The sequence below is a fragment of the Oncorhynchus keta genome, chromosome 14, assembly GCF_023373465.1.
Source record: "Oncorhynchus keta strain PuntledgeMale-10-30-2019 chromosome 14, Oket_V2, whole genome shotgun sequence".
Lineage (NCBI taxonomy): Eukaryota > Metazoa > Chordata > Actinopteri > Salmoniformes > Salmonidae > Oncorhynchus > Oncorhynchus keta.
Window position 1 is genome coordinate 20,733,584 of NC_068434.1, and position 13,166 is coordinate 20,746,749.

A 13,166-nucleotide genomic window follows, 5' to 3' on the forward strand; every position below is an offset into this window, starting at 1 on the left:
GCCAGTTGTATTGCTTTTTTAATCAGAACAACAGTTTTCAGCTGTGCTAACATACTTGCAAAAGTGTTTTCTAATGATCAATTAGCCTTTTAAAATTATAAACTTGGATTAGCTAACACAACATGCCATTGGAACACAGGAGTGATGGTTGCTGATATTGAGCCTCTGTACGCCTATGTAGATATTTCCTAAAAAATAATCAGCCGTTTCCAGCTACAATAGTCATTTACAACATTAACAATGTCTACACTGTATTTCTGATCAATTTGATGTTATGTTAATGGACAAAAATATTACTTTTCTTTCAAAAACAAGGACATTTCTAAGTGACCCCAAACTTTTGAACGGTAGTGTATGTACTGAAAATATTAAATACATTTTACTGTATGCATCCATTTGTTTACCTTGTGACTGCTAAAAAGATCATATAAATATTGAGGAGACTTAGAAAGACATGAAGTCACCACGTCGACAACAAGAAGAGTACGATAATAATAAAGGTTTTCAGTGGACATGGACTGAAAATTAGCAAGACAAAGAGGGAAAGACAAAGCGAGAGAGAGGGATGGTCTTTTGACGGAGATTCATGCACATTGGTTATGACTGCCCTATGCCAGGAACATAATGAGTCAACTGATCAATGACCCGGTCGATGCGAGCTGTTTTGACATTGTACATTAAGCACTAACTAATTGCTAGATTGCTAAATGCTTTTAAAAAAACATATCCAGGACAATCAATAATGCAATCTCTCACACTCACACACACACACACACACATAATACTGTCAGGGACAGGCAAGGAGAGAGGAGTTGTTGTGGTCCATGAACATGAGAGTTGTGGTTTAGGACTAACTGTGATTTTGGTTGGGTTTCATTCTCAGTGGAATTGTTGATTTGTTTCACAGCTCGGGTTGACCACCATCCATTTAAAGAGCTCAATGGAAGTGAAAGGTGGTTTAACGTTAAATGTGTTTAATGTACATAGTGTGTGAGTGTGTGGTTGCGCGAGTGTATGAGTTCTTGATAATTGCGTACTGATGATTTCGTAGGTCAGGGAAAGTGAGAACATGATTTATCTCAGAGTAACAAGGTCAGTGTGAGTAAGAGAGTGTGTTTGTGTGTGTAATATGGTGAGGGACATTGTGAATGATAATCCAGTCAATCGCTTTCCTTACAAGAAAGAGGAATTTAAAAATCCTTTCCATTCATTTTGAAGCAGAGTGAGGCTTCAGTTGCTGGAGGTCTCCCTTATGTATAAATGTTTAACAGTACAGGGTGGACACGTGGCATTACAGTTCAGCTACACAGGCTGTTATTGTTGTACAGAGGAGCACATAAAACAGCCTGCCTGTAAATCATGTTACGTGCAGCTGGATTCACTAGTTGATGACAGGCGGGGGGGTGTCAATTCATTCAATTGAAATCCACTTCCTGGATGGAAAGTTGCCCATTGTTTTCTATAAGGCTTGATCGAATTGAACATTTCATTTACTCCACCTTGCTTCATAGTCTGGCTGACATTTTTTATTTTCAACATGCGAAAATAGTGTAAAGACCTGTGTTGCCGTTTCAGCATGTTCTGATCCGTACACAATCGATGAAGCCCCTCCCCTCACAAGCCGCCCATCACGACCACGCTCACTATCTGTTACCCTCTTCATGTTACAGTTGAGTTCCATATGAAATTGGATCACGTGGTCACCTGGGACACTGTGAATCAAATCAAATCAAATCAGAAGAAGCAGACAGAAGATTGATGCCAAGCTAAAGAAAGCTGCACACTAGAAAACCACCTAACCACTGCTGCCCTGGGAGAGGGAGGCTTCATTAAACCCACACAAATAACACTGATCCATGGTCAGGTACAAGAGGATCACAGGAATGTGATGAAAGGAAAACCACACTTTTAGCACTGACTTCGGGTCAGATATCAAATGGATCACACAGGTTTATTCATAAAGGTCCAAAACAAGCACACAACACTGACTTGGCTCCATAATAGGCCTTACAACAATAACCTTGCTAATGTTTATGTGGCTATCCCCAGGACCCCCTCCCTTGTGTGCCTCTCCCCACAGCCCCCCCTTCCCAAGCTCCAAGTTGTCTCCCGTGCCTTCCTTCCTCCCATCTCCCTCCAGTAGCAATTACACAGATAAATTATTAATCATTATGATAATCAATCAATAATGCTCTTTCTATAGCACTTAATAATTGACATATCCAGAAAGAACCTCTACCCTTCGTAGAGTGTATGTCAATTTGTTCAATGCTATTTTAAGCTTAAGGGTTAGGTTTTGGGGTTAAGGTTAGGGTTTTGGGGTTAGGATTTGTCTTAAAGTTAGATTAAGGGGTAGGGTTAGGTTTAGGGAATATGGATTTTTATTTTTAATTTGACCCCTTTTTCTCCACAATTTCATGGTATCCAATTAGAAGCTACTATCTTGTCTCATCGCTACAACTCCCGTACGGGCTTGGGAGGGACGAAGGTTGAAAGTCATGCGTCCTCCGATACACAACCCAACCAAGCCACACTGCTTCTTAACACAGCGCGCATCCAACCCGGAAGCCAGCCGCACCAATGTGTCGGAGGAAACACCGTGCACCTGGCAACCTTGGTTAGCGTGCACTGCGCCCGGCCTACCACAGGAGTCACTGGTGCGCGATGAGACAAAGATATCCCTACCGGCCAAGCCCTCCCTAACCCGGATGACACTAGGCCAATTGTGCGTTGCCCCCACAGACCTCTCGGTCGCGGCCGGTTACGACAGAGCCTGGGCGCGAACCCAGAGTCTCTGGTGGCACATCTGGCGCTGCAGTACAGCGCCCTTAACCACTGCGCGGGAATATGGATTTTTAATGGCCTAACATTTTTACTCACAAAAAGTCCAGAAATGTCATGAAAATAAAGTAGTGTGTGTGTTCATAAGACAGTAAATGTTTCCAGAGTAATAATGTGATCTTTCTATAGTATGGCTATAGGCCACATAAACCAGGGCCAGAATAGAACCATGACACAGATGCAGGTTTCTCTAATCACAGCCAGCCCTTCTCACTCTAACCGTCTCATCTGAGCAACAAACCCATGCACAAACATCCACCTCTAGAGTCTAGGCTAGTCCTCTCTAGCTACAGTACCATCATGGTTTGTTTTGCGGGTACTGCATTGGCTCTTATGAGGAGGGCCAGACACCTCAGATATGACAAACATCAAGGCCTGTATGCATAAAGCATCTCACAGTAGGAGTGCTGATCTAGAAGTCTGGGTAATCAAAATAATCTTGCTCAGGTATCCCTCAACACTGACCGTTTTAAACTCTTAACCGAACACTGTGATATCTAACACAGTGAAAAGGAGATGACACTTGAACACCCTCAGGGGGAGCAGAGGCTTGTGGGAGATTCGTGTTGTAATGACGGGTTCCTCTGGGGCTTCCTGTCACAACTAAACAACTGGAGGCTCAAGGAGATTTCAGCACCAATACCAACGCCTCTATCAGAACAGCTTGCGGTAAAAACAAGCATGTCCTCTCATTGACTCTAGAAGGCTTAATCATGGGGTGTGTCTGCCCAAGGTTGCAAATTCATGGGGTGAATAGTTATTTTGCTGCAAACTGTGTGTACTCTGTCCCTGACCCCTCAACACTGCACCCTAAATGACCTGCTAGCAGGACCTTTCAGACAAGAATGTTAAGCTCAAACTATGGCTCTGATTGTTGTGACTTGTTGTGATGGAAGTGAAGAACTATTTGATTAACAATTCTGTAATTCCTTACTAAATATACTGTGTCTTTCACCTGTCACATGTCCAGCAGCTATGCTCTTCTTCCCTCACCTGTTATTCTCAGGCCAGTTAAAGACTTGCACGTGTATGATAGGGCTGGTGGTGGGAGTGGGTGTGAGAGAGTGAGTCAGTGTGAGTGAGTCAGTGTGAGTGTAAGCGTGAGAGAGAGAGTGAGATGCTCGCAGGTTAACTATGCTCATGAGAGGGTGTGTGTGTGCTCCAGTGTCTCTCTTGGAGCCTGCTTGCCCCCTGCTTTAACCTGAAGGTTATTGCTTTTAACTCAGACGGTGTCCATCGACATCCCAGTCGACCTGGGCAGGATCCGCTGACATAGGACTAGCCCATCAGTCGTCAGCTAATGTCCATCAGTCACTCACTCCATCACAAACATCCCAGCTAGTACATTTGGAAGTTGTGGGAATGGAACATTTTTTAAAAAACGTTCTGAGAATGGAATGTATGTTTTTTATATAACATTCTTAGATCATTCTCTGAACGTTACTAAAGTTTTCTTGTGGTTTTCAATTTGAGAACATGGCTTTAAATAGAATCATGAGGAAACCTGTAGGAAACGTTCTGGTGTAGTACTGAAATTCTCACAGAAGAACGTTGTTTCTTAACGTTCTCTGAACTATTTGAGAACATCCCTAATTTTAAACTAGTTGGAAAACATTTCTAGATAATTACCAAAAAAGTAATGAAATATCAAGAAATATTTTTTTTGTGTCAATTTCCTTAAATATTCCAAATCTAAGCAACTATCCCGCACCATTACCAGAAAGTTGTGGGAAGGTTGTATGCAAAATGACCATAATAGGAGAACGCTTTCACCAAGCTTTAAGAAAACATACGGTTCTCTAAACGTTATGTGCTATTTAGGATACATGTTCCTTTTTCTTCACCCTCGCTCTCTCTTTGGCACTCACACTCTTTCACATCTCAACATTGTCCTCATACGTAAATGTGAGTTTGACCTCTGGTACCCTAGACATTGGAAAGACTACAGAATAAATAACCAGCCCCTGGGTAATACATTGTCTCATGAGTCTGTTTTCAACAGAGTTATAAACTAGGGCACAAAAATACTACAGTATGTCAGTCTGTATGTTATTATTTTTAACTGCCCCATCTATCATCAGGCCAGTGAGAGCTCTGGCTATAGGGCACCACTTCCTGTTCTCCCACAATGACAACCTGATATGCCCGAGAGAGAAAGAGGGAGAGAGACAGAGCAAAGAGATGCACAGACACAGAAAGCCCCTGCTCTTTTTATTTTCCTTTATTTAACTAGGTAAGTCAGTTAAGAACAAATTATTATCTTCAATGATGGCCTAGGAACAGTGGGTGAAATGCCTTGTTCAGAGGCAGAATGACAGATTTTTTACCTTGTCAGCTCAGGGATTCGATCTTGCAACCTTTTGGTTACTAGTCCAACGCTTTAACCACTACGCTACCTGCAGCCCCAGGTTTGCACATTTGCACATTACAAAATATAAGTAGTGTTTGTACTATACTCTAATGCAAGGAAACTTAAATCGGTTTTACCTCATTTCTACCAGCATGTTACATATGCAACCAGAGGAAAAAAACTCTAGACCACCTTTACTCTACACACAAAGACGCATACAAAGCTCTCCCTCTCCCTCCATTTGGCAAATCTTATTCCTGCTTACAAGTAAAAACTAAAGCAGGAAGTACCAGTGACTCACTAAATACAGAAGTGGTCAGATGACACAGATTCTAAGCCACAGGACTGTTTTGCTAGCACAGACTGGAATATGTTCCGGGATTCTTCATATGCCATTGAGTAGTACACCACATAAGTCACTGGCTTCATCAATAAGTGCATCAATGACGTTGTCCCCACAGTGACCATACATACATACCCCAACCAGAAGCCATGGATTACAGGCTAAATCTGAGCTAAAGGGTAGAGCTGCCACTTTCAAGGAGCGGGACTTTAACCCGGACGCTTATAAGAAATCCTGCTTCACCTGTTCGATGAACCATCAAACAGGTGAAGCGTCAATACAATGCAAACGATTATGAACTACAAAAGGAAGCACAGCCGTGAGCTGCCCAGTGACACGAGCCTACCAGACGAGCTAAATGACTTCTATGCGCGCTTTGAGTAACACTGAAGCATGCATGACAGCACCAGCTGTTCTGAACGACTGTGTGATCACACTCTCCAGGGTTACCAGGACGTGTACTTCAAGCATGCGCTGACCAATTGGCAAGTGTCTTCACTTACATTTTCAACCTGTCCCTGGCCGAGTCTGTAATACCAACATGCTTCAAGAACACCATGATAGTCCCTGTGCCCAAGAACACTAAGGCAACCTGCCTAAATGACTACTGACCTTAGCACTCACGTCTGTAGTCATGAAGTGCTTTGAAAGGCTGGTCATGGATCACATCAACACCATTATCCCAGAAACACTAGACCCACTCCAATTTGCATACCGCCCCAACAGATCCACAGATGATGCAATCTCTATTGCACTCCACACTGCCCTTTCCCACCTGGACAAAAGGAACACCTACGTGAGAATGCTATTCATTGACTACAGCTCAGCGCTCAACACCATAGTGCCCTCAAAGCTCATCACTAAGCTAAGGACCCTGGGACTAAACACCTCCCTCTGCAACTGGATCCTGGACTTCCTGACAGGCTGCCCCCAGGTAGTAAGAGTTGGTAACAACACATCTGCCACTCTGAGCCTCAACACAGGGGCCCCTCAGGGCTGTGAGCAGCGATGAGACAGCCTATAGGGAGGTCAGAGACCTGGCATTGTGGTGCCAGGATAACAACCTCTCCCTCAACGTGATCAAGACAAAGGAGATGATCGTGAACTACAGGAAAAGGAGAGCCAGGTTGAGCGCTTCAAGTTCCTTGGTGTCCACATAACCAATGAACTGTCATGGTTCAAACACACCAAGACAGTCGTGAAGAGGGCACGACAATGCCTATTCCCCCTCAGGAGACTGAAAAGATTTGGCATGGGTCCTCAGATCCTCAAAAGGTTTGACAGCTGTATCATCGAAAGCATCCTGACTGGTTAGATCACTGCCTGGTATGGCAACTGCTCGGCCTCTGACCGCAAGGCACTACAGAAGGTAGTGCGTACGGCCCAGTACATCACTGGGGCCAAATTTCTGCCATCCAGGACCTCTAATACCAGGCGGTGACAGAGGAAGGCCCTAAAAATTGCCAAAGTCTCCAGCCACCCTAGTCATAGACTGTTCTCTCTGCTACCGCACAAGTCTAGGTCCAAAAGGCTTCTAAACAGCTTCTACCCCCAAGCCATAAAACTCTTGAACAGCTAACCAAATAGCTACCCGGACAATTTGCATTGATTGCATTCATTTCAAACTTCACATATCCCTAGTAAAGGCTACTTATCGTAATGAACGATGGCAGCAAAATGCCTGCGATAATTAATCGGTATGGTCGGTGTCGATTATTTTCGGTTTATCGTCCCAGCTCTAGCATGTACCCCATCCCTATCTCATTACCACAACTCACGGCCTGTTCCATTCACACCCCATTTTAATTGGTCTCGAGAATTGGGTTTATTTGCATATGCATGTGAACAGGGATCGCATCGGAGGAGAGGGAGATGTAGATGTAGATGGAGAGAAAAGAAAAACATTTGTGAAGAGGCTGTGCATGAATAACACGCTGGACGGGAGTAAGCGCGTCCTAGAAAATAGGTCTACAGTTACCGTGGCAACGTGAGGTTGAAGTCAGCTCCGCTTTCCACATAACCAATTATGCCCATGTGAGTATGTCAGAGAGAAAGTGTGTGTGTGTGTGGATTTTTTAAAAGCTTATGTTGAAGGTCTGATGGCCAGTTTGGCAGGGACAAAGTATACAGTTGAGCACGGACACTTATGTTAATTGCCCATGTCGTGTAAGGGCCTCAGCTTAGGCCAATAAGAGACTGTGAGACTGAAAGCCGTGCATGGCGCCCAAGTGATGTGTGTGTGGGTGTGATGAACATGGCGATCTTCGGCAGCAGCTGAATGCCCCCCCCCCATCGTCAGACAGAGAGAAGCCGGAACTGTAATTGGGTTGGGGGCGGAGGACGTCTTTTAGTTCTTTGTTCACCACATTTGCGAGCGTGTGATTGACACAGGGGAGGGCAGGCAGAGACAGGAAGTGGGGCGTAGGGCTGAAAGAGGAAAGAGCTGTTGATGCTCTGCATCTCTGATTAACATTTTCCTCCACTACTAATCCTCCTCCTAACACAAGGCTCTCTCAGTGTCCTGCAGCTTTTCTCTTCTCCTCCACTGTCACTCTGCCCATCAGCGGCACAATGCGATGACAGAGAGGTTGACTGCATGATTTATTGACATGCACACTGTACAAATGAATTAATATGCTCTGTCTTCAATGACTCCTCTTTCATTCTAGATTTCCCTCTGTCCAATGTTCAGGTTGTCTGTGGGTCGTTGGTTTGGAGACACCACCCTCTCTCCATGTGTCCTCTGATGAACTTTAACCTTCTCCATGAAGCTTTGTCTAACCCATAGAAAATGAGAGGGCTCTAGTGGTCAAAATTACTTTTTAGCATGGGCAGCGCCATAGAGGGCCTCCACCATGCTTCTGCCATTTTAAAGTAGTCAACTGGGTGGGGATTCCTATGGGTTGTAGCCTCAATGGTGCTGCCCATGCTATCACAGACGCTACAATGGCACAGAAATAAAGAGGAGTCCACTTTCGGTATCAATGGTCCGACCTCAGATTGGCATATACAGCCAGAGGGGCATTAGCGGTGGGCACACACATCACTTGCACTCAAACAGAATAAACAAACACCTAAAAATAGAGATAAAAAAATACATTCTAAAACACATACACCACACACACAAAACACATCCTTCAAAATACTCACACTCAGGCTCAACATTCACATGATTAAATGGATAATAGTACACCGCAAAATGATCCAGATATTTTCACATTTATTTCATTGCAAGCTTCAACTTATTTGTGTTTCAATCAAATTAAAAGGTTTAGTCAGTTTTCTTTTTTTACTCCCACAAACACAGAGCGTTTGGCTGCCCAGTTCTATGGTGGTCTAGCATTTCCATCTACTAAACACACACACACACACATACACACACACACACACACATATACACACACGGTGCGTCTCACAAATAAAATAAAAATAAATAAACAAGAAAAATAACATTAAAATAGTAATGCACCGACTGTACAAACACAACCAAAACCTAATAGCTACTTACATCTCGAAAAAATACAAGTAAAAAAAAAAAGAAAGTCTAAACTCCTCCCAAATAGCACCATCCTTCCTAAAACTCAGTACCATTGCATTGTACGGACAACCAACTAAGCTTACAGGCAGACTAGAGAAATAAATGTACTTCTCAGCAGCAGACAACAGATCCACAACATCAATGTCAGTTTTGGCCTGAGCTTTTGACCTTTCACTGTGAGGTGAGGATTGTAAAAGTGCCTTTTCTTCTGCCCTGTACCTGTGTTCATGTGTACGGTATGCATGTTGATGTGTTACATGTGCAAATGGTTCTACTTTGCTTACTACCTTTCTGGTATGCCAATTGTGCACTACTGTTATTAGTAGGTCATTGAGACATACTGCACCATTTATGCAAATACGACCAAGGTGTACATTCCATCTCAACTTGTGTCTAACCATAGAATTACCTATAGACATACGTAAATAGAGATTTAGAAATTCTCTTTGTGTAACACTTTTCATGACAAATGGCGACATTGCAACAAAACCCTTGTGTTAACTTGTGTTATTTGTCTAACGTGTCTATTCATTCTATAACGCTTTAAATCTGCATGAGATATGCAAGGCAGATATAGCATGGATGTGGTATCCATGATGCACCAAGGCCAGAGGGAGAGGGAGTAAGTAACTTCAGAGCAAAATGGGGATATCTGGTTGGGTAGTGATCAGGGGGTTTGAGCTAGGTGAGTGAGTCTCTATGGTTGTTGGACTCGGAGTCGGAGAGGTGGTTGTCGTGGGGGTCGGCGGTGTTGGGGTCATTGTCGGGTTCGTCGCCACTCTCTGCGCTGTAGTCCACCTCCTCCATGAAGGATGCCTCTTCATCCTCCAACAAGTACGTACTAGGGGTGCTGCTTGACAACACAACACACAGACAGACCATCATTCTAGGCAGGCTCAATGTATTTGAAAGAAAACAAATATTTGACCACGGGTTTGGACAGAAATGAGGTAAAATGATTTCAGAGAGAAATTCAGAAGATAAAACTAGTGTTCAGGCACGTAAAATAATAACAAACCCAACGACATAAATCAAATCAATCACTAGTTGTGCTACGTTTTTGATAGAGACATCTCTTCTAACGCATTGGTTTAGTGGTTTAATGGATAAATGTCTCAGATGTTTAGTGGTTTTAGTGGTTTTTAAATGGTTTTTAATGGTGTGAGTTCTTTGAAAGAGGATCCTGTGGAGACAGTGGATGGTTGGGGTTCAGTCATTGACCCCTGCCCCCCGCCCCAACCCTCTCTCCGCCCCAGAAAAGGGTAAAGTGGATTAGGAGGAGGGTGTGACGGGTTGTAATGGGATGGACAGAGTGCTGTCTGGAGAGGAGTATTAAGATCCCAGAGTGAGAGGGCTTGAGCCATTACAGTCCATTAGAGAAAGACTGCAAGGGCCGCACTTACACCGGACCGGCCACACACACGTGCATGCACACAAAGGCCACACACACACGCACACAAAGGCCACACACACGTGCATGCACACAAAGGCCACACACACACGTGCATGCACACAAAGGCCACACACACACGTGCATGCACACAAAGGCCACACACACACACATGCACACAAAGGCCACACACACACACATGCACACACACACACACACACACACACACACACACGTGAATGCACACAAAGGCCACACACACGTGCATGCACACAAAGGCCACACACACACACACACACACACACACACACGTGCATGCACACAAAGGCCACACACACACACACACACACACACACACACACACACACACACACACACACACACACACACACACACACGTGCATGCACTGTACACATACAGGGCCTAGTGAACATCTATACAGCCCTTGCATATGCTTCTATTTTTGTTGCCATAAAATGAAATCTAAAAAGTTAATACATTATATTTTTTGTCCTACAGATTTACACAACCTAGCAATGTTGACAAAAACAATGTCCCTGAGAGTTGTGCAAGGTTGGTAGAATATTATTGTAAATTATTCACAGCTGTAATGGCAAAAGGTGCTTCTACCAATGTATTAACTCTGGGGACATACATAATCAATATGTTCTCATTTTGTGTTTTTAGTCATTTGGAAAATGTTTTATAATTCTTCTTTCACTTTGAAAACGTGTAGATTGTAGGGGAAAAAAACGTATGTCATTATTTTATAGATTACATTTTATGGCAGAAAAATGTGAAGACTGTGCAAGGGGAATAGCCTTCCACAGAAACACACGCGCACATACACAAAATTCCAATCCTATTGTTATGATATCATTGGTCTGATGATGAAATATTAAACGAGAAAAAGCATAAAGCTGTGATGAGCCTTTAGCCAAGCCCTGAGGTCTCTAACCTGGCTACTTGATGGGAGTCAATGAATACAGTGCATTCGGAAAATATTCCACATTGTTACATTACAGCCTTGTTTTAAAATGAATAAATGTAAAGTCATTTGTTTCCTCAATCTACACACAATACCCCATAATGACAAAGCGAACAGTTAATTTTTTATTTTGTATATAAAAAAAATGTATATAAAACATTTAAAAAAAAAACGTATTTACATAAGTATTCAGACCCTTTGCTTTGAGACTCGAAATTGTGCTCAGGTGCATCCTGTTTCCATTGATCATCCTTGAAATGTTTCTGCAACTTGATTGGAGTCCACCTGTGGTAAATTCAATTGATTGGACATGATTTGGAAAGGCACAAACCTGTCTATATAAGGTCCCACAGTTGACAGTGCATGTCAGAGCAAAAACCAAGCCATGAGGTCGAAGGAATTGTCCGTAGAGTTCCGAGACAGGATTGTGTCGAGGCACATACAGTGGGGCAAAAAAGTATTCAAAAGCCATCAATTGTGCAAGTTCTCCCACTTAAAAAGATGAGAGGCCTGTAATTTTCATCATAGGTACACTTCAACTAAATCCAGAAAATTACATTGTAGGATTTTTAATGAATTTATTTGCAAATCATTGCAGAAAATACGTTTTTGGTCACCTGCAAACAAGCAAGATTTCTGGCTCTTACAGACCTGTAACTTCTTCTTTAAGAGGCTCCTCTGTCCTCCACTCGTTACCTGTATTAATGGCACCTGTTTGAACTTGTTATCAGTATAAAAGACACCTGTCCACAACCTCAAACAGTCACAATCCAAACTCCACTATGGCCAAGACCAAAGAGCTGTCAAAGGACACCAGAAACAAAATTGTAGACCTGCACCAGGCTGGGAAGACTGAATCTGCAATAGGTAAGCAGCTTGGTTTGAAGAAATCAACTGTGGGAGCAATTATTAGGACATGGAAGACATACAAGACCACTGACAATCTCCCTCGATCTGGAGCTCCACACAAGATCTCTCCCCGTGGGGTCAAAATGATCACAAGAACGGTGAGCAAAAATCCCAGAACCACACGGGGGGACCTAGTGAATGACTTGCAGAGAGCTGGGACCAAAGTAACAAAGCCTACCATCTACACACTACGCCGCCAGGGACTCAAATTCTGCAGTGCCAGACGTGTCCACCTGCTTAAGCCAGTACATGTCCAGGCCCGTCTGAAGTTTGCTAGAGAGCATTTGGATGATCCAGAAGAAGGTTGGGAGAATATCAGATGAAACCAAAATATAACTTTTTGGTAAAACCTCAACTCGTTGTGTTTGGAGGACAAAGAATGCTGAGTTGCATCCAAAGAACACCATACCTACTGTGAAGCATGGGGGTGGAAACATCATGCTTTGGGGCTGTTTTTCTGCAAAGGGACCAGGACGACTGATTCGTGTAAAGGAAATAATAAATGGGTCCATGTATCGTGAGATTTTGAGTGAAAACCTCCTTCCATCAGCAAGGGCATTGAAGATATAATATAATAATATATGCCATTTAGCAGACACTTTTATGGGTGGTCCCGGGAATCGAACCCACTACCCTGGCGTTACAAGCGCCATGCTCTACCAACTGTGCTACAGAAGGACCATGAAACATGGCTGGGTCTTTTAGCATGACAATGATCCCAAACCGCCCGGGCAACGAAGGAGTCGCTTCGTAAGAGGCATTTCAAGGTCCTGGAGTGGCCTGGCCAGTCTCCAGAACTCAACCCC

At 43.5% G+C, this 13,166-nt stretch overlaps 1 protein-coding gene across 7 annotated transcripts in view; it reads right to left on the reverse strand.

The window, feature by feature from the left end:
• Positions 1–8,737: 8,737 nt before the first annotated feature.
• Positions 8,738–13,166, reverse strand: part of agtpbp1 (ATP/GTP binding carboxypeptidase 1) — a 58,762-nt gene continuing 54,333 nt past the window's right edge. For all 7 annotated transcript variants that reach the window (XM_052461271.1, XM_052461272.1, XM_052461269.1 and 4 more), the window contains one exon: positions 8,738–9,922. In XM_052461271.1, coding sequence (XP_052317231.1) covers positions 9,754–9,922 — 169 coding nt within the window. In that variant the 3' untranslated portion in view covers positions 8,738–9,753. The remainder of the gene's footprint in view (positions 9,923–13,166) is intronic.